The sequence below is a fragment of the Chiloscyllium plagiosum genome, unplaced genomic scaffold (genome assembly GCF_037043375.1).
Source record: "Chiloscyllium plagiosum isolate Xiang-an unplaced genomic scaffold, Cpla_swu_hap1 HiC_scaffold_19, whole genome shotgun sequence".
Lineage (NCBI taxonomy): Eukaryota > Metazoa > Chordata > Chondrichthyes > Orectolobiformes > Hemiscylliidae > Chiloscyllium > Chiloscyllium plagiosum.
In genome coordinates this window covers 18,889,364-18,912,139 of record NW_028270157.1, presented here as the reverse complement: position 1 = coordinate 18,912,139, position 22,776 = coordinate 18,889,364, and the positions used below count along the sequence as shown (strand labels likewise).

The window sequence follows — 22,776 nt, the reverse complement described above, 5'->3', positions numbered from 1 at the left end:
CACAGTGCCAAAAGATTGTTAGTCTCATATCACCGATATCAGCTTCAAAATCTGGGGCAATATTTCCACTGGAATACCGAGGGGGCGCTGCACTGTCGGAGGGTCAGAACCGAGGGAGCGCTGCACTGTCGGAGAGTCAGAACCGAGGGAGCGCTGCACTGTCGGAGAGTCAGAACCGAGGGAGCGCTGCACTGTCGGAGGGTCAGAACCGAGGGGGCGCTGCACTGTCGGAGGGTCAGAACCAAGGGAGCGCTGCACTGTCGGAGGGTCAGAACCGAGGGAGCGCTGCACTGTCGGAGGGTCAGAACCGAGGGAGCGCTGCACTGTCGGAGAGTCGGTACCAAGGGAGCGCTGCACTGTCGGAGAGTCGGTACCAAGGGAGCGCTGCACTGTCGGAGAGTCGGTACCAAGGGAGCGCTGCACTGTCGGAGAGTCAGAACCGAGGGAGCGCTGCACTGTCGGAGAGTCAGAACCGAGGGAGCGCTGCACTGTCGGAGAGTCAGAACCGAGGGAGCGCTGCACTGTCGGAGAGTCAGAACCGAGGGAGCGCTGCACTGTCGGAGGGTCAGAACCGAGGGAGCGCTGCACTGTCGGAGAGTCGGTACCAAGGGCGCACCACACTGATGGAGGGTTATTACTGAGGGAGCGACATACTGTCGGACGGTCAGTACCAAGGGAGCGCCACACTGACAGAGGGTCAGTGCTGAGGGACAGTAAAACTGTAAAGTCCTTCTGGTAGTCTAAGGAAGTGATACATGATGCATTAATGGAAGTGTTTCTGTTTTTGGTTAACTATCAACAAATAAAGTGTGCGCAGTGTTTTCTACACTAATCACTGACTGGATGGACAATGGTTTTCCTCATGTCACCTCTGGCTATTTTACCATACACCCACAATTGATCTCTTATTTGGAAAATCTATTGCCACTGGCCTGTGGGTTGTTAGTTCGATGGCTCACGTTCATATTTAGGGCGAAAAGAGCAAAGGGAGCAGTTTGGGAAATTAGTTAATACAAATCCGTTCCAAGACATGAAAGTCAAATCATCTACAAGTTTCCCTGCATTAACTCGCCATGCCTCCTCCAACAGTATCTTCGATACCTACAACTATGACCACCTGGAATGGCAGTCGCAGCTGCTACATGGGTATGTCACCATAGAGCCATAAAGATGTACGTTGTCGGTCTAACTTGTCCACGCCGACCAGATATCCCAACTCAATCTAGTCCCACCTGCCAGCACCCGGCCCATATCCCTCCAAACTCTTCCTATTCATAAACCCAATCAGGTGCCTTTTAAATGTTGCAATTGTACTACTTGCAGGTTCCTCTCTCAACCACTCACCACTCTGACTTGGAAATATATTGTTGTTCCTTCACTGTCACTGATTCAAAGTTCTCTCCCTCACAGTACTGTGGGTGGCCTTCCCCAATATGGACTGCAGCAGTTGAAGAGGCAGCTCACCACCACCTTGTCAGGAAGAATTGGACTGGATAATAAATGCTGGCCTTGCACCATTGAAATCCTGAAGATGTGTTCTCCCTGACGACACACTCCAGCCAGCGGAAACCACATATTGGTGTTGACCCTGTCGAGCCCTCTTAGAATTGTGGTGGCACGGTGACACAGTGGTTAGCACTGCTGCCTCACAGCGCCAGAGACCCGGGTTCAATTCCCACCTCAGGCGACTGACTGTGTGGAGTTTGCACATTCTCCCCGTGTCTGCGTGGGTTTCCTCCGGGTGCTCCGGTTTCCTCCTACAGTCCAAAGAATGTGCAGGGTCAGGTGAATTGGCCATGCTAAATTGCCCATAGTGTTAGGTGAAGGGGTAAATGGAGGGGAATGAGTCTGGGTGGGTTGCTGTTCGGAGGGTCAGTGTGGACTTGTTAGGCCAAAGGGCCTGTTTCCACACTGTAAGTAATCTAATCTTGTATATTTCAGTGAAACTTCAGAGAGTACAGGTGCAATTTACTCAGCCTCATTTGGGATAACTCAGTCTTCCTAAGGATAAACCACTGCCCCTTTGACCCCTTTGTCCTTGTAAGGTGAGTGCATTTTTCCTTGGGAACAGAAACAAAATTCCAGAGTGTGGTGCTGGAAAAGCACAGCAAGTCAGGCAGCATCCAAGGAGAGAAATATCGATTCTCCTGCTTCTCAGATGCTGCCTGACCTGCTGTGATTTTCCAGCACCACACTCTCGACTCTGATCTCCAGCATCTGCAGTGCCCACTTTCTCCTAATAGAAACAAAACTGTATACAATGCCCAGGTCTTGCTCAAACCCTGAACAACTGCAGTAAGAGTTCCTTACTCTCATCCGCCAGCCCCCTGGTAATGTAGGTCAGCACTTGGCCAAGTTCCCTTCTGTAACTGGTTGTACTTTCACTGCGAAGACATCCATGTCCCTCTGAAAGATCACCATTTCATCTCACCGTTTCAAAGTTGTTTTGTTTTTGTGTCCCTGTGGGCGGCACGGTGCCACAGTGATTAGCACTGCTGCCTCACAGCGCCAGAGACCCGGGTTCATTTCCCACCTCAGGCGACTGACTGTGTGGAGTTTGCACGTTCTCCCCGTGTCTGCGTGGGTTTCCTCCGGGTGCTCTGGTTTCCTCCCACAATCCAAAAGATGTGCAGGTCAGGTGAATTGGCCATGCTAAACTGCCCGTAGTGTTAGGTAAGGGGTAAATGTAGGGGTATGGGTGGGTTGCGCTTTGGCGGGGCAGTGTGGACTTGTTGGGCCGAAGGGCCTGTTTCCACACTGTAAGTAATCTAATCTAATCTAATCTAATCTGTCGAAGTCGGGTCCCCACATTGTATTCCACCTGTCATTTTTCCTTCACACGTAGGCAACCTATCCACAATCCCTTTATAGACTATTTGTAGCAGAAATTAATGCTTGGCCTTGAGCTGGGTCTGGTGGCATTTCACCTTGTTGGGATTTTGCTGCCTTCCCACTCCTAGTGAGGTCTGTGCTGGGAAGGTTTGGTGGAGTGTTACGAGCAGTTGACATTCGCTCTGCAATGGTGCGACTTAACAATGAACAGATGCCAGTTGTTCATAGTCTGGCAGTTCTCGAGGATGGGATTTCTGCCCCCATCGTCCTTGAACTGCTGAAAGTTAAATGCCTGGGTGGTACTTAGCTTGAGCCTGCCCAAAAATGGGAAACACAGGGCTGCTACCAACCTCCCACGTTAAATATCAACCTTTGTGTCTTTCTCATGGCTTCCTTTATCACCCAGCTTCATTCTTTGTCTGCTTGTCTGAATGAGAATTACAAGAATGTGCTTTACTGTCTCATGCATTCACGTGGGTACCATGAAAAGTTTATAAGTCGCCACATACGGCACCATCTTTGGTATCTAGATACAAGTTCTTAAGCACAAATGATTAGGGAAAATGATACATCTCAATTGTAAAACAAAAAAAAACTACCCCAGCAGGGAAGGAAGGATCCAGCATCACTTGGAATATATCTCCTGCCTCCACTCTTTTCCTGTAGCACTACCATTTCTTTATGCGTGCTTAATTATCTACACAATGCACTCTCTCCATCTGTATATATATTAATGCAGTTAATCTACTCGTCCCTGACTCCATCAGCAGCAGCTTGCCAACCTGAAACTGTTCATTTATTCCTCTTTTCTGTTTCTTGTCCTTCACCTAGTCCATTATGATTCTGTTCTCTAACCCCAAACCCATAAGCCCTGAGATAATACTGCCACTGTATTGAATGCAGTTTGAAAACCCTAAAATATCATGCTTTCTGGTTCCCATTCATGTACTCTGCTAGTTAAATCCTCAAATCCTGGAGTAGATTTGTTAGTTATGATTTTCCTTTTGTAAAACCATTCAACTCTCCCTAATCAGTTTCAGCTGTTCTAAGTCCCCAGTGGCCAACTGCATAATAAGGGATTCCAATATATTTCATTCATTGACGTCAGGCTGATTAGCTTGTAGTCCCCATACAATTTTGGTTCCCTTGTTTATTGTGGGAGGACTGTGTGTAACACTTTCTGTCAATCCAGTTCTCAGGGGCTCTCTGTGCAGTGGTAGTGTCTGGGCCAGTGGGTACAGGTTCAAGTCCTACCTGCACTGGAGGTGTGTCATAACGTGTCCAAGCAGATTATTTAAAAATAATTTAATGCAATTCTCTGTCCATCTACTGCTGCTTAAATCAACTTAATCTCTTTGCAGTCTGGTCACATAATTGGTTAATTTTAGCACTCAGTCAGGTGCTTTTATTTAAGCATGCACTAGAATGAAATTAAAGTTTTTTTTCCGGTTTTCTGTTTATGTGGGTCAGCTGCTAAAACAGTGAGACATTTCTGCTGTTTGCTGTGGTTTTTTTAATGTTTTCCCTTGCTGCAAATGATGTATGGCACAGTATAAAGGGTTTTGTTATTGATGAAGACACTTGGCCTGAATTACTGCAGTTCTCTGGTTATCACGCACCAGGGATGTATCCTTCCTTTGCAAGGCCAGTAGTATTTCTTTTTGATTATCCTTTCCAATAAATTTTCTCTAAATACATGAGAACAGGGCAAGCTATGAAACTTACTCCACTGGCAGAGCACAGCAAGCTTGGTGTTTTGCACAGTCCACATTGATTTTTTTGTCAAGATTAGAGTGGTGCTGGAAAAGCACAGCAGGTCAGGCAGCATCCGAGGAGCAGGAAAATCAATGTTTTGGGCAAAAGCCCTTCATCAGGAATTAGCATTCCTGATGAAGGGCTTTTGCCCGAAACGTCAATTTTCCTGCTCCTCGGATGCTGCCTGACCTGCTGTGCTTTTCCAGCACCACTCTAATCTTGCCTCTGATCTCCAACATCTGCAATCCTCACTTTCACCTAATTGTGTTTTTTTGCTCATTGCCAGGTTGTGGGCATTGCTGGCTGGGTCAGTTTTTACTGCCCACCTCTAACTGCCCCAGAGAACTCCCAGCCTTACACCACTGCACACCACTTTTCAGCAGTGGCTTGATGCAACTGAGTGAGCTTGCTAGACCATTTCAGAGGTCATTCTCCATGATCACTCCACCCCACATCTTACTCCACATGTCTCTTCCATATCAGGCCCAGCCACCCAACCATTATTCAGAATGGACAGATCTTAGAATGTCTTTGGAATGGACATTGATAAACTGATAATCTAATAGAGCAGAAAATGTGTTGCTGGAAAAGCACAGCAGGTCAGGCAGCATCCAAGGAGCAGGAGAATCGACGTTTCGGGCATGAGCCCTTCTTCAGGAATGAGGAAAGTGTGCCAAGCAGGCTAAGATAAAAGGTAGGGAGGAGGGACTTGGGGAGAGGTGTTGGAAATGCGATAGGTGGGTGCAGTGAGAGAGGGACTCACTGAAATCCTTGTAGAGGGAGGAAGAGAGCTTCTTCAAGGAAGGCATCCTTGTAAGAGAATTCGCAGTAGGTTAAAATCTTCTAGGAGAAAGTGAGGACTGCAGATGCTGGAGATCAGAGATGAAAATGTGTTGCTGGAAAAGCGCAGCAGGTCAGGCAGCATCCAAGGAGCAGGAGAATCGACGTTTCGGGCATGAGCCCATCTTCAGGAATGAGGAAATTGTGCCAAGCAGGCTAAGATAAAAAGTAGGGAGGAGGGTCTTGAGGGAGGGGCTTTGGAAATGCGATTGGAGGGTGCAGTGAGAAAGGGACTCGCTGAAATCCTTGTAGAGGGAGGAAGAGAGCTTCTTCAAAGAAGGCATCGTTGTAAGAGGATTCGCAGTAGGTTAAAATCTTCGAGGAGAAAGTGAGGACTGCAGATGCTGGAGATCAGAGCACTCATTCAAACAGCAACACGCCTTCAAATTGACCATTGAAAAACATTTGAACCTTAACTGATCTGTCTTCAGTAGCAACAGATAAATATCTATTTCTCTGAACATTTCAAAACAGCTAATCCTTTAATAAAACAGGAAATAAAACTCAGGTTAAGAGTCAGCCACATCACGGTGGGTCTGAGTCACATTAAGGCCAGACTGGGTAAGGATGGCAGATTTCCTTCCCTAAAAGACAAGAGTGAACCAGATGGGTTTCCACAAGTTTCAAGATCATTATTACTGAGATTTAAAATCTTGAGGATATGGCATTAACCAGTGATTCAAACAACTGGCCTCATAGTCGAGATACAGTACACCACTCTTAGATGGCACCAGGATTTTAATCCAGGCGATACAGTTCCAAGTCCAGCACAGTTTCTGATTTCCGAAAAGTGTCTTAGAATGACACACTCTTGTTTAAACTAACACTCACCCTTGCTCCTTTACTTGTGCACACGCTCTGTCACTCAAACTGATCAGTAGGGTCTGATTTTCCTGGAGGAAGTGGGCAGATCAAGTCAGGACAGCAGACCTGTTTCCTCAAAAGATGCCTTACCTTTTGTATTTTCCTTCCAGGGAGGGAGAGAGTCAGGATGGAGGTGGACACCTGCCCTCTCTCCAACCCCATCCTCCAAAGACAGGACCATGATGGCAAGGAGAGTAGGCCTAGACTGTCTATCTCCACCGCCTGGAATATTAGTGTTCGATGTCAGGGTCTGTCACTCTGCACAATCGCTCCATCCCACCACTTATTCCACACGCCTCTTCCGTGTATCCATCCCAGCTACCCACCCATTATCGACAATGGACAGACCTTAGAATGTCTTTGGAATGGACATTGTTCACCACTCATAGAAACAGCAACATGCCTTCGAAATGACCATTGAAAATCATTTAAACCTGAAGTGATCTCTTTTCAGTAGCAGCAAATGAATACAGAGGAACCTCGATTATCTGGCATTTGATTATCCAAATTTCGGATTATCTGGTAAGATCACAAGGTCCAGATGCTTGGCTAAACTATGTTATCTGGCATTCGATTATTTGGAATTCGATTAATTGAACAAAGTACTGTCTGCCCACATCCTTCAGATAATCGAGGTTCCTTTGTACCTATTTCTCTAAACATTTCAAAACAGCTGATCCTTTAATAATCTCTTTAAATTGTCCGTCAAATAGTTGAGCTGAGATGAGTAGTTCTTGAGTATTTGAGACTCAGCTCAGCATTTATAACAGGCTCAGTTGTCATAATGACCCATTCCAACTCATAGATAATGAAGCCTGTTTGAAATTTTAAAACAAAATGGTTTTTCTCTTTTCTAAATTACACCAAGTGACCTGTTAATCATTGTTCTAGAAGCAGGTGTCTGTTTTTATTTCTCAGACTGAAAGCTGCTGAAGTTTTATTTTTCATTTTTAAAGGGTTGGGATAGAAATCATATCATTCAGAAATTCCAAATAATGATCCCTTGACCATATATGACCACTGGGAATTGTCCTCTAATGTACCTCAGTACTTACAGAATGCCGGTGGATGTCATGATCACTACACTCTTCAGACCGAGCCTTATAATCAACTCATTTCCAAGGAAGCGTCACTGGACGCAAGATGTTAACTCTGATTTCTCTCCATAGATGCTGCCAGACCTGCTGAGCTTTTCTAGCAATTTCTGTCTTTGTCCCTGTAACCCAGCACAACAGTAAAAATACCTTATAATATTTCATTAAAATATTCAAATTGAAAGGTTCCTGGGTACATGAATAGGAAGGGTTTAAAGGGACATGGGCTAAATACTGGCAAATGGGACTCGATTAATTTAGATATCTGGTCAGCGTGGACAAATTAGAAGGAAGGGTCTGTTTCTGTGCTGCACATCTCTATGACTCTATAAACCAACTCTTTTTTGTATTTCAAAGCATGTCAACGAAAGAATTCTAGGAACAGTTGGTGGGTTTTTTTTTCTCCTCATTCCCCACATGGGGGCTACCCCATGATTCATGGCTCCTCTCAGGTGCTGTGAGCCACGTATACTTAACCCCCTACGCCCTCCAAATTGCAGTGAGGGAAGGGGTATCTGGCATAGCATGTCCCACTCTGACAAGAACAGCTCTATAACTGGAGAGGTGCCTGTGGATGGGCAACACCCATTCTTATCCTGTAGCAGCAGAATGGGAATCCCAGAACCACATCCTGCCTGTCATTTGTAAAGGACTGCTGAGTCAGGTGAACATCTGACCGTGCTGTTTCAGTCTTACATTTTCCTGTTTTATTTTCTGCCTCTTTCCTGCTCTCTTACTGTTCATTGTTCACGCTGTTTTAACTATGTTTTGTAGTTTTTCTCTCTCACCCTCTGTATTTCTGTCTACTCGTGTTCCCCTCTTTCTTTTAAATGTAATTTTCCCTCTGCTTCTGGTTTATTCTCTTTCTTTTGCAACAGAAGTTTTGCTCTTGCTTTATTCTATCTTTTTGCTCAGATTAAAGCTTCAAACCAATACCATGGTGACCTTCCCTCTAACGTAGATGGACATCAGCAGTGGGACAGTGCTTGGGAAACGTGGATGAAGGAGGCAGTGAGGTGGAACAAGCTGTGCCCCATAGTCAGTGACATAGAAACACTGAAACATAGAAAATAGGAGCTGGAGTAGGCCATTCCGCCCTTTGAGCCTACTATGCAGTTTAGAATGATCAAGGTTGATCATCCAACTCAATATCCTGTTCCCAATTTCTCCCCGTGTCCTTTCATCCCTTTGGCCACAAGGACTATATCTAACTCGTTCTTGAAAACATGCAATGTTTTAGCCTCAATCACTGGGGCAGCACGGTGGCTCAGTGGTTAGCACTGCTGCCTCACAGCACCAGGAACCGAGTTCAATCCCAGTCTTGGGTGACTGTCTGTGTGAGGGTTTGCACATTCTCCCCGTGTCTGCATAGATTTCCTTTGGGTGCTCTGGTTTCCTCCCACAGTCTAAAGATGTGCAGATCAGGTGAATTGGCCATGCTAAATTGCCCATAGTGTTAGGTGCGTTAGTCAGAGGGAAGTAAGTCTGGGCGGGTTACTTTTCGGAGGGTCAATGTGGACTTGTTGGGCTGAAGGGCCTGTTCCTACACTGTAGGGAATCAAATCTAACACTTTCTGCAGCAGAGAATTCCCCAGGCTCACAATTCTCTGGTGAAGAAATTTCTTCTCATCTCAATCCTGCTGATCACTCGTCATCTCAGATATGATCATCACCGAGGGATTTACAATGAGGTTTAGCCCTGACATGTAATAAAGAATCAAATCAAATTAACAGATTAAAACTGGGTGTGATTGCTGGGGAAGTTTTTACTTTTGAAAATGTAAACTTTCACAGTGGTCTGCCTATTTCAGTTATTTCAGAGAATCATGGTTTAAGTGTTTAATTTGTAGAACATTGCTGGTGGACCACAGCCATACATCAGTTTGATATTTGCTGTTTGTCATTTTTAGATTGTCTCAGGCTTCATAAATATTGCATATAAATGTGACCCAAATGCATTTCCAAGCAGGTTTCCTCAGATTCACTTCAAATAATCCGAATAAATAGGACACCAGTTAAGGGGAATGATCATCATCATAGTTAAAACGTAAATCCTGGGGCTAGACTTCTGTTTCTGTTTCTCGGGAGGAATCATGCAATGGGGACCCACACACCCGGCTGATAAGGAGCAACGTTACATGGCTGCCTTTGTCCACCTCCTGCTGGAGGGCAGGCTACAGAGGCTGGGGAGAAAATAGAAGGTCGTCGATTCTGCTGTAACACGTGTTTCTTCAACATGAATTGGTTTTCAGCCGATTGAAGAATTTAGACTGTTATTTGCGGAGCACAAACCTTCCTTACCTGTATTGGCTATAATTAGATTCCAGGCCCATTAGTTCAGATGGCATGGTTATTGCGCAATTTTCTTCCAATGCGAGATTGCACAAGAACAGAAGTATATGTTAAATCTGAACTGGCAGTATGCTGTCTGGAGTGGGAGTTGCCATATACGCAGGAGAGAGGGAGCATGTCTCGGGGGGGGGGGGGGTTTATACAAATCACCCGAACAGTCAAGCTGTCATCGTGGGGAAGCCCCCTCCAGTCGATGGCCACTGCAGCTGAAGGGTGGGAGAAGGCTGCCTCCTGGACTCTACACTCTCACCATTGTCAAACACCCGCTGTATTTTGACCTCAGCAAGGCCCTGTCTGCAGAGGAGCTGTAGTAGGGCAGGTAGACATTCCTGAAGAAGGGCTTATGCCCGAAACGTCGATTCTCCTTTTCCTTGGATGATGCCTGACCTGCTGCGCTTTTCCAGTAACACATTTTCAGCTCTGATCTCCAGCATCTGCAGTCCTCACTTTCTCCAGGTAGACATCACTGTCCTGTCCACTCCCCCAATTCCCTGCATGAAAATTGCCTCAAGATGGGGCACTGACTGACACGCAGGTTGGGGCAGAGGGAGGACTCAGTGCCATCATTCCTTCCTTCACTGTCAAATGCAAATCCTGCCCCTGTGTTATTTTGAGAGTGATATGGTTTGTTTTTATTCGCCTGTGGAAGGTGGGCGTCGCTGGCTGGTCAGCACTGATTGCCCGTCCCTAACCGCCCCTGAGAAGGTGATGGTTAGCTGCCTTCTTGAACAGCCCCAGTCCTTGTGCTTTGGGTTGACTCTCAATGTTTCCTGTTACCTGATTACTCTCGCTTCCTAGAACCAGAATGTGTTTGTCATCATGAGGGACTTTGGAGTCTTGTTGTGTAGCCGTCTGGGCTAAAACAGCCTGATTCGTTTTCAGAATAGGAAAGTGTGGTGCTGGAAAAGCACAGCAGGTCAGGCAGCATCCGAGGAGAAGGAGACATTTCGGGCATAAGCCCTTCATCAGCTTTTCCAGCACCATACTTTCTGACTCTGATCTCCAGCATCTGCAGTCCTCACGTTCTCCTGATTCTTTTTTCAACTCTAGTACGGCCAGGGGAAGCAGATTAAAAGCAGATGGCAGAGGTGAAAGGACAGTTTCAGACCTTATCCTTCTGACGGAGCAATGTGAATTATATCACTGCATTTCTCATCATATTGAGCCTAGATAAAATCTTACGCCACATGTCTTTAATAAACCCCTTCATCACTCTAAACTTCCATCCCTTGTCATCACCCGAAGAAAATATTCCCTCCACTATCGTTACTCAGTAGCAGGAGTGTGCATCATCTACAGTATACACTACAGATATTCACCAAGGGTCCTTAGACAGCACCTTCCAAACCAACCTCTATCTTGCAGTTACCTGTAACAAGTGCATGGGAACACCACCCTCTGCCATTTGTACCTGCAATTCCTTTCTCTATGCCACAAGGACTGCAGTGGCTCAGGAAGTTGCCTCACTATCACCACATAGTTAGCAATAAATTTTAGTGTATCCATCCAATTTAAAGGGGACCTAAGGGGCACCTTTTTCACACAGAGGGTTGTGCATGTATGGAATGAGCTGCCAAGGAAGTGGAGGCTGATACAATTACAGCATTTAAAAGGCATCTGGATGGGTATATGGATAGGAAGGGTTTGGAGGGATACGGGCCAAGTGCTGGCAAATGGGACTAGATTAAGTTACGACATCTGGTTGGCGTGGACGATTTGGACTGAAGGGTCTGTTTCCGTGCTGTACATCTCTGACTGTATGCTCAGTCACACAGCAGACCCCACTCACTGGTTTGAGCATTAACTCACTCCCAGGCCCCTTAGCCAGCATCTGACACACCCACGACTTCCACCAACCAGAACGGTACAAGTAGCAGATATGTGGCGCATCTGCAGGTTTCCCTCCAAGCCATTCACCATCCAGACTTCATAACATAACACCATTCCTTCAGTGTCGCTGGGTCAAAATCCTGGAACTCTCTCCTGTATGGAACCCCCATGGATGTATCTAACCCTGTGGACTTGAGAGGGTCAGGAAGAGGGTCCTTGATCACCTTCTAAAGAGGTAACTAGAACGACAAGAAAGAAACACCTTTAAGGCTTCCTGACCAAGTAGTGAGGAGGGACAGGGTGATGTTGTGCCGCAGTCTGAGGGCCCCAAATCCCTAACGTGCTCCTTCAGTTTTTGTGCCATCATGCTGATTAATTGTCCACATTTTGATTCCAAGCCATCATGCTGATTAATTGTCCACATTTTGATTCCAAGCAGCAACTTGTGGTAAGCATTAATCGGCTGGTTTTCTGAATAGCAACACTTAAGATAGGATTCATTATATTTAAATTCAAGGAGCGAGAGAAAGATTCATCTGTATCCCATTCTGTAGACTGCTAGGGAGAAGATTTTGAACATTGGTAGTGAACGTAGCTTCACAAAGAAGAGAATAAATTTTATAGAAGTATTGCAATTTCACACGCAATAGAAACTGACAGGTTTGGTATAGCTGGATAATTGTTTAGAATCAGTAGAGATATTTGTGACTGAAATGATGTTCAGCCTTGCTGGCAGAACCAGGTGAGTGATCCAATTGGCAGCTTCCTATCAGCTCTCTCGATGCTGATCCAGGGAAAAACTGTATAAAATCTCTCTTTACGAGCTCCATAAATTCCTGGGCTCTGTTTTTTTTCGTTGAACTATTTTTCTAATCCACCTGTTCGGAGATGTCATTCCACATTTCTGGAGCAGGTGGGATTTGAACCTGGGCCTCCTAGTTCACGGGTAGGGACATGACCAGCACATCACAGGAGGGCCGTCTGGCTGTAAGAGTAATTTGTATCAGCTGCGGGTCTGCCTAACACACGAAGCAAAGTCTACCTTCATCACAAGATGAAGTGTATTGTGGATGTGTGCGATCTGGTCTGGTTGAAGAATTTGAAGATGCAAGACAAAACCATTCCTCTGACACGTCACATCCTGTGCGTGGCCAGCTCATTTGTGATATTTTAAAAATTAATTCACAGGAAGTGGGAATCACTGGCTAGATCAGCATTTATTGCCCATCTCTAATTGCCCAGATGGCTGTTAAGAGTCAACCACATTGCTGTGGGTCTGGAGTCACATGTAGACCATTCCAGGTTAAGGATGGCAGTTTTCTATCCTAAAGGACTTTAGTGAGCTGAAGGGGTATTGCCCCAACACTTGGCAACAAATTCTAGATTTTGTTTTTAATTGCATTTCCATAGTGGGATTCAAACCCAGGTCCCAGAATATTACCAGGGCCTCTGGACTATTAGTCTAGTAATAATACTATTAGGCTATTGCCTCTCCTATCCCTGGGACTGGTTGCTGGACACATACAGTAGTTTGAGGCAGAGTTCCCAATTCCCACATACTAGGGTCTGTGGGGAGGAGCTAGCAGAGGGACCCCTCCCTGACCAACCTGATGTGATTTTGCCATGGCGCACACATTCCTGTTGGCAATGTACTGCTCACCCAGAGGGAATGTGTGGCTCATGCAATCTGCGGGCTATTGTCCCAGTGACGATGGACACAGAATGAATAAAATCTTTCCCTTTGATTGGAATTGCTGAGATTTTTATCCTCTGAATGTTTGTTTCAACACGGGAGACAGCTTAGACTGCTTGAGCACTGAACCAGCTCCTGTGTTGAGTGGAGAGTTTACGGTAGGATTCTGCAGTCATGTGCTACCCATGACTTGTATCCAGTATCAGGGGTCAGGCAGGGTCTCCTGTTGAGATTTCTGAAGGGTCTCCTGTTGGAAATTGGAGGATCTAGTCTTGGGATCTCGGAGATACAGTTCTTGGTGTCTACTTTTGGGGGTGACTGGATGGGTTCATTGTTGAGACCCAGGAGGGACCAGAATTGGGGTCTGTAATAGAGAACAATATTTTACTGGTTTGTGCAGAAAACATTGGTCTTAAACTCTGAGACACTTTCATGACATCTCTACCTCACATTCCTCCTTTGAGACACTTTAAGTCCTAACATTTTAACCAAGCTCTTGGTCAATTGACCTACCATCTCCTTGGGCTCAGTGTCATATTTTCAAAGAAAAGAATCATAGAATCCCTACAGTGTGGAAAAAAGGCCCTTCAGTCCAGCAGGTCCACACTGACCATCTGAAGAGTCAACCACCCAGACTACATTTACCCAGACTAATGCACCTAACCTACACATCCCTGAACACTGTGCGCAATTTAGCATGGCCAATTCACCTAACCTGCATATCTTTGGATTGTGGGAGGAAACCGGAGCACCCGGAGGGAACCTGGGCAGACACGGAGAACGTGCAAACTCCTGACAGACAGTTGCCCGAGATGGGAATCGAACCTGGGTCCCTGGTGCTGTGAGGCAAAAGTGCTAACCAGTCAGCCACCATGCCACCCCTTTGGTTGATAATTCCCTTGTAAAGTGCTTTTATTATTTAAAAGCACCAGATAAAGGTAAGTTGTTGTATACCGTTCAGTATCGCACTTGGCCACAAAGGCACTTGAGAGAAATGTTTGACTTTTGTTTCTGTAACTGAGATTTTGTGTAGCACTGGGAACACTGACTACTCCCATTTATGATGGTTCCAGGACAGAAGGACTCCTTCTGTATATGGTATGTGATAGAGCAATTCAAAAAATAATCCCTTACCCTCAGCTTTTCCCCCAAAACACTTTTATCTTGCCCACTTCAAATATTTGCATAATTATCTTCAAGAGATATAAAAGTCCCTGCATCCGCCACTACCTGTGACAAAGCATTCTGTATGCCAGCAACCTTTCGTATAAAGTGTTTTGGTTCTGTGGAGACCAATAATATTTAAAAAGGGAATTCAAGCTTCCAGTTTTCACCCATTTTGAAAAATTTACTGTGACAAGTAACCACTCAGTACTGACTATAGCTCTTTGTTAGAGACAAAATAAACCTGCAGATGCTGGAATCCAAGGTAGACAAGCAGGAGGCTGGATGAACGCACCACGCCAGGCAGTATCAGGAGGTGCAGAAGTTGACGTTTCGGGTATAATCCTTCTTCAGGACTGGGGGTGGGTGTAAAGGGGGGAGCTGCAGATAAAGCGGGTGGTGGGGACTAGTAATCCTGACTTCTCCTCCCTCCCCACCTTACCCCAGTTCCAACCTTCCAGCTCAGCACTGTCCTCATGGCCTGTCCTACCTGCCAATCTCCCTTCCCACCTATCCACTCCACCCTCCCCTCTGACCTATCACCTCCATCCCCACCCCCATTCACCTACTGTACTCTTTGCTACCTTCTCCCCATCCCCCTCCCATTTATCTCTCCACCACGGAGGCTCCCAGCCTTCATTCCTGATGAAGGGCTTTTGCATGAAACATCGATTTTCCTGCTCCTCAGATGCTGCTTGACCTACTGTGCTTTTCCAGTACCACTCTAATCTACAGTTCTTTATTGGCAGCTTACACACCCTCCTCATTCCTGAAGAAGGGCTTATGCACCTGCTCCTTTGATGCTGCCTGACCTGCTGCGCTTTTCCAGCAACACATTTTTAAGCTTACACTTTGAACAGTGTAATGAAATTGGCCTCATTATGCTTAATCCGGCTGCAGGAATGTACTTCACGGGTACACTGCCCTTTACAGAAATATTCCCCAGAATCAATCCAAAGTGATTTTTAACTCCCAAAGGTTTATTCCTGTTCTTTGTTATTTTCATCCTGGTGACCTATAATCTTAGAACTGACTTTCCCCAGGAGGTTTTTTTTCCTCTGGAGACTATTCCTCCAGTTAGGTGACTCATTTCAACTCCCCGTCAATGCTTTCTTTTCAACCCGAGCACAATGTCCACCTGCATTCCTGCACAGTAACCCATGGAGACCCTTTGGTCTGCAGCCGCTCCCCCATTCCTGGTTCCAGGGAGAATCCAAACCTTCTGTGATATTCTGTGTTATCCTAGGAACGCCTTTAACCAGATCTTTAGAAAAGATCTTTTTCCATCTGGAAGGACAAGGGCAGCAGTTACATGGGAACACCACAGCATACAAATTTCTTTCTGAGCCACTCACCATCCTGACTTGGAAACATATCACCGTTCCTTCACTGTCGCTGGGTCAAAGTGCTGGATACCCTCCCTAAGGGCCAACCTACAGCACATTGACTGCAGCAGTTCAAGAAGGAAGCTTACCATCACCCTCTACCATGGTGGGTGCCTGGAAAACGTTGCCAGCAGAGATGGTAGAGGCGGGCACGATAGCATAATTTAAGATGTATCCAGACAGATACATGGATGGGCAGGGAGCAGAGGGATACACATCCTTAGAAAATAGGCGACAGGTTTAGATAGAGGATCCAGATTGACGGAGGCTTGTTTGTTCTTTTTCCCAAGGGCAACTATGGACAGGTAATAAATGCTGGCCCAGCCCAGGTTTTGTGAGCAAATATTAAAAAAAAGCAGGTTGAGCAGAACAGGACATGAGTAGGTTCCAACTTAAAGGAGCCGTGTTATGAAGGTGGGTTGCATGGGACAAATCTGGCATCTCCTTTGCATTCTGGGTATTAAAATTAAACTATTTTAAAAGACTAATGTAAACTGGGAAAACTGGGGAATCATAGACACGAACCTTTGAAGAAGACAGGATAAGTTGTGGAAGTTGTCCCCAAGTTGTACCTGGGAGTACGTTAACACAAATATCCTGACACTGGATGTCCCCGTACAGTCCCCACTTATTCGGTGCAGACACATTCTCTTTGTATAAGAGAATCAGCGACTAACTGTCTATGTACGATGAAAAGGGCTACTCCTCAGGAGGAGGAATGTCATTCATTGGGTTGACATGTGGATGGATGGATGCCAAGCTCTCCCATTCAAAATTCAAATGGATCCCTTCCGCTTGACCTGTGTTCACAGTTCAAAGGTCATTCTCACAGGGGACTCACTGGCCTGTTCCAGAGGTTTTCTCTTCAGTGTGAGTCAAACAGTAAGAACAGTACTCAATATGCAGAGACGATCGATTGTGGGAATCTGGCAAGCTCACAGTTTTGTGGCTCAGCCTTGCTTCGTGGCCCCTCAGGGTTCAGAGAACGAGATGACCCCAACGCTAAACCTGACCCTAACCCTTCCACCTCCTGCTGTTGACCATACTCGTGCTTTTGTAATTTCATCAGAGAATGTATTTTGAAGTTGATGGAAGTTGTCGCACCCTCGCTTGCACATCTTGAAGAGGTAGCAGTAAGAATGGGCCTCTAGGTTTCTGTGCTGATTGGTTCACGACTGTGTGGATACACATGGCCTGCACTTCTCATGGTGCTCAGGATCAGGATTTAGTCACGTGTGACACTGGAGGAATTAGTTTCCCTCAGACGTGGTGCATGAGTGTTGAACAGATGGAGTATTCTGAACGTCATAATCCCCCTAGAACAGACATCTTGCCAGCATCAGTGGAAGAGCTCAGTGAAGTGAAACAGGACATTGCACCTGCAGACAGTAACAACTTGCTCAGGCTGTGCCGTACCTCTTTGTCCTGGCAATTTTAATTATGATTATGAAATTATTTATCATTTCAAATGTAATTCCACTTGTAACTTCTTAGGATTTTGTCAAAGTAAAGGTTTTTTAAAAAAAAAAGCATCATCCACTGGGCAGAATCAGTTTTCCAAGGCTGGATTCTTGATAAGCCTTTCAGTGGCCACAATACTAGGCCCTTAAATCCTGACCAGCTTGGGGTACTGCTGCTTCTCTGGCCAGTGTGGAGATTTCCCGAGCTCCCGCCAACTTCCACAAACAGAAGGTACACCAGCCTGTGCCCAGTGGAATTACTGGCTGACGTCAGTGCCAGATCTCCTGCTGAATCTCTGAGCAGGCAGAGATTGTCCTTCAGAGGAATCTGCTTCAGCCTCACATCTCTGTCGACTTTCTAGATTAAAAGCAGAGGTTAATGGTATTTCAGTCAGCATTGTTGCCTCACAGCACCAGGGACCCGGGTTCGATTCCAGCCTCAGGTGACTGTCTGTGTGGAATTTGCACATTCTCCCTGTGTCTGCTTGGGTTTCCTCCCACAGTCCAAAGATGTGCAGGTTAGGTGAATTGGCCATGCTAAATTGCCCATTGTGTTCAGGGATGTGTAGGTTAGGTGCGTTAGTCTGGGTTAAATGTAGAGTAATAGGGTAGGGGAATGGGTCTGGGTTACCCTTTGGAGGGTCGGTTTGGACCTTTTGGGCCAAATGGCCTGTTTCCACTCTATAGTGATGCTATGATTCTATGAAATGGGTGAGAATTCACCAAGTTACATTCTCACCCTGTGCTCTTGCTTCTAATCTTGCCCTTCCCCTTTCTTGCCTCCACCTGCAATCTCCTCCAGCCCTGCAACTCTTCAGTGTATCCACTGCAGGAAAAGCGCAGCAGGAGAGGCAGCATCCACGGAGCAGGATCAGCTCTGATCTCCAGCATCTGCAGTCCTCACTTTCTCCTAGTGTACCCGCTGCACCCTTCCAGCTTGGACCTTTGAGCGTCCCAGATTTTCATCGCTCTGTCGTTGGTAACCAGACATCCAGCTGACCAAACCTTGAGCTGTGCACTTCCCTCCTTCGCTGCTGTCTGGCTTTCTTTCCCCCTCTGATGCCCGCTGGAAAATCGACCTCCACCTGAGCGTGTTTTCGATCACTAGACCAAATATTCTCTCCTCTGGTCCGGTGCGGTAATTTAATTTAGCTGTGTGAAACACCTTGGGAGGTCATGTATTAAATCAATGGCTCTACTTCAAGGTCAGCTGTTGTCAACAGGACTGCGAGATTGGCTAACTCCTTCAGTCAAGGTCCACCCTGTAAAGGAGCTCCTTTCCAAACAGGTGCCTTTATGATTGGGATCTTACTGTGTAGAAGCATACAGCACTTTACCAGGGCTCTCTATATCATTCTGCCACCTCTCTGGCTGTGTGCATTGAGAAACACATCAGCCATGATTGAATGATAGAGCAGGCTTGATGGGCTGAATTACCTAATTCTGTTCCTATATCTTATGGTTTCATAGTCTTTATACCCACTGGATTGTTCAGTCCATAAACACATCCTCTCAACAGCTGATTAGATTGATTAGTGTCAGAAGCAACCAGCTCTCTCCCTTGACTTCAGACTAGCATCAATGTCTCAGGCCTAACACTATCAATGACTTGCTTACCAATTACAAGAATATTTACTTGTAGTCATATAGTGTCATTACTCTCGTAACACAATCCAGCATCATCTGACTCATTTAGACACACACCCAGATATGGAAACATTAGGCAGGAGGGAGATTAGTTTCTGAGGAGTGTTGAGAGGGAGAGAGAGAGAATTGGAGAGACATGGATGTTTAGGGAAAGAATTCCAGAGCTTAAAGCCTACATAGGCAGGCTCATCAATAGTGGAGTGTTGGATGAGCAAGGACTGAGAACTGAGTTTTTGGAGGGTTTCAGGATGGAGGTACAAATACTTCCTAATGCTTGCTAGTCCCTCCTCATTGGCTGTTGAATTCAGTGTTTGCAGATTCGGCAGCATCCAGGGAACAGGAGATTCGACGTTTCGGGCACAGGCCCTTCTTCAGGGCCTGTGCCCGAAACGTCGAATCTCCTGTTCCCTGGATGCTGCCTGACCTGCTGTGCTGTTCCAGCAATAAAGTTTCAACTTTGATCTCCAGCATCTGCAGACCTCACTTTCTCCTCGTTTGCAGATTGCCAATCATGAGGGGCAAAGGAAAGACAAATCACCTGTTGAGAGGATGTGTTTATGGACTGAACAATCCAGTGGGTGTAAAGACTATGAAACCATAAGATATAGGAACAGAATTAGGTAATTCAGCCCATCAAGCCTGCTCTATCATTCAATCATGGCTGATGTGTTTCTCAACCATGTATCTCCTACCTTCTCCCAGTAATCATTGATCCCCTTACTAATTAAGAACCTGTGTATCTTTGTCGTAAATACACTCAATGACTTGGCCTCTGCAACATTCTGTAGCAATGAAATTCACCAACCTTTGGCTAAAGAAATTCCTCCTGATTTCAGTTCTGAACGGTTATCTCTTTTACTGTAAAGCTATACTCCACTCTATCCAGGTCTCTCAGTATTCTGTAAATTTCAGTCAGATTCCACCTCCCCATCCCTCTCAATACCATAGATGTCACACCCAGAGTCTTCAACCACTCCTCATGTGACAAGCCTTTCATCCCTGAGATCATTGTAGTGAACCTCCTCTGAATCCCCTCCCAGATCAGCCCATCCTTCCTTAGATACAACCCCCAAAACTGCTCACAATATTCCAAATGCAGTCTGACCAGAGCCTTATACAGTCTCAGCAGTACATCTCTGCCCTTGTATTCTAGTCCTCTCAAAATGAATGCTAATATTGCATTGACCTTCCTAACTGCCAACAGAACCTGGATGTTAACTTTAAGGGAATCCTGAACTCGGACTCCCAAGTCCCCTTGTGCTTCAGATTTCCAAAGCCTTGACCCATTTAGAGAATATACTATGCCATTATTCTTCTTACCTCACATTTTATTCCAGCTGCCACTTCTCTGCCCACTCTACTTGCCTGGCCATGTCCTTCTGCAGCTTCCTCGCCTCTTCAACGCTACCTGACCCTCCACCTATCTTTCTATCATATGCAAACTTAGCAACAATGCTCTCAGCTTTGTGCAGATCATTTTTGTATAAGGTGAATTGTTGTGATTGCAAAACTGACTCCTGTGAAACACCACCAGTCACACACTGCCATCCTGATAAAGACCCCTTTATTTCCACTCTCTGCCTGCTGCCAGTCAGCTAGTCTTCTGTCCGTACCAGTATCTTGGCATTGACACCATGGGCTCTTATTTAGCAGCCTACCGTGTAGCATCTTGTCATAGGTCTTCAGGAAATCCAAATGGATCTCATCTACTGGCTCCTCCTTTGCCTAATTTGCTTGGTACCTCCTCAAAGAATCCTAACAGATTTGCCAGGCATGACTTGCCCTTGACAAAGCCGTGCTGCCTCTGCCCTCTGCAAACTCATCCTTAATAATGGACTCTCAAATCTTACTGAGGTCAGGCTAACTGGCCTATAGTTTCCTGTCTTCTGTCTCCTTCCCTTCTTAAACAGGGGTGTTACCTTAGCCATTTTCCTTTCCTCTGGGACCCTCCCTGACTCCAGTGATGCCTGGATAATCACCAGCAATGGCTCCGCAACAGCCTCAGCTATCACCTTCAGAACTCTGGGGTGTAATCCATTCAATATGGGCATTTCAACCACTTTCAGACCCTTCAGCTTCCCCAGCACCTTCTTAGTGATGATCACTACACTCACCTCTGCTCCCTGACTCGCGTGAAGTTCCAGTGTGCTTCTGCTGTCATTCACCATGAAGCCTGACATAAAGTACCTATTCCGTTCCTCCACCATTTTGATTAGATTAGATTAGATTAGATTCCCTACAGTGTGAAAAACAGGCCCTTCAGCCCAACCAGTCCTTCAAAGAGTAACCCACCCAGACCCATTTCCCTCTGACTAATGCACCTAACACTACGGACAATTTAGCATGGCTAATTCACCTGACCTGCACATCATTGGACTGTGGGAGGAAACCGGAGCACCCAGAGGAAACCCACGCAGACACGAGGAGAACGTGCAAACTCCACACAGACAGTCACCTGAGGCTGGAATCGAACCTAGGACCCTGGCTGTGAGGCAGCAGTGCCAATCACTGAGCCACCATGCTGCCCCTTTTTGATCTGCAACTCAAGTTCCTCATTCTGTTTAATATCCCTATCTAACATAAATTTATTTGCCTCAGTTTTAAAGGTCCAGTTACCTCTAATCACTGAGCACCTTCTTCCCCATGACTACTTCTCCAGCCTCATTTTCCAGTGGTCTCATGTCTCTCTTACCTCTAACTAAAACATTCCTGCCCCCAATCCTTGTTTTATATTACTAGCTAGGTTACCCACATTCTTCATCTTCTCCCCTTCTGATTGTTTTTTTTTTAGTTATCCTCTGCTGGTACTTAAAGGTTTCCCAATCCCCTGGCTTCCCACTAATCCTTACCACACACTGTGGATGGGGGTAATACTGTATATGTAACAGGTCTTTCATCTCTCAGGAATCACATGCTAAAGGGATGATGTGGAGGTAATGGTGTTGGACTGGGGTGGACAAAGTTAAAAATCAACTAGGTAATTAGGATAGAATCAGGATGGTATTGGACCTCAAGAAAGAGACTTTGTGGAGTGCCTCCGAGATGGATTCTTAGAACAGCTGGTGCTGGAGCCTCCCAGGGAGAAGGCAATTCTGGATCTGGTATTGTGCAACAAACCAGAATTGATCAGGGACCTCGAAGTGAAGGAGCCATTGGGAAGTAGTGACCATAATACAATAAGCTACAATCTGCAATTTGAGAGGAGAGGGTACAATCGGAAGTGACAATATTCCAGTTGAATAAAGGGAACTATGGAGGTATGAGGGACGAGCTGGCCAATGTTCAATAGTGCAATACCTTAGCAGGGATGACCGCGGAGGAACAATGGCGGATATTTCTGTGTATAATGCAGAAGATGCAGGATCAGTTCATTCCAAAAAGGAAGAAAGATCCCAGGAGGAGGCATAGGTGGCCATGGCTGACGAGGGAAGTAAAGAAACATAAAAAGTTAAAAGAGAAAAAGTATAACATAGCAAAGATAAGTGGGAAAACGGAGGACTGGGAAGCCTTTAAAGAACAACAGAGGAAATACGCAGAGAAAAAATGAGGAACGAAGGTAAACTCGGCAAAAATATAAAGAAGGATAGTAAAAGCTTTTTTAGGTATGTGAAAGGCAAAAAAATGGTTAAGACTAAAATTGGGCCCTTGAAGACAGAAACACGGGAATATATTACGGGGAACAAAGAAATGGCAGAAGAATTGAATGGGTACTTCAGATCTGTGTTCACTGGGGAAGACACAAGCCAATCTCCCTGAGGTAACAGTGGCTGAAGGACCTGAACTGAAGGGAATTTATATTTGCCAGGAATTGGTGTTGGAGAGACTGTTAGCTCTGAAGGTTGATAAGTCCTTGGGGCCTG

General features: G+C 45.8%; 2 protein-coding genes across 3 annotated transcripts in view; one reads left to right on the top strand and one right to left on the bottom strand.

Annotated features, from left to right (window-relative positions):
- The window catches only part of LOC122559795 (tetraspanin-9-like), a 190,992-nt gene that overhangs the window by 138,980 nt on the left and 29,236 nt on the right, over positions 1-22,776 (top strand). The window lies entirely within an intron of this gene.
- On the bottom strand, positions 45-21,123 carry LOC148146725 (uncharacterized). Its single transcript, XM_087997545.1, has 2 exons — positions 20,836-21,123; positions 45-740 (listed from the first exon to the last, which is right to left on the bottom strand). Exons 1-2 carry the CDS (start codon positions 21,121-21,123, stop codon positions 45-47), a joined length of 984 nt encoding a protein of 327 aa, XP_087853671.1.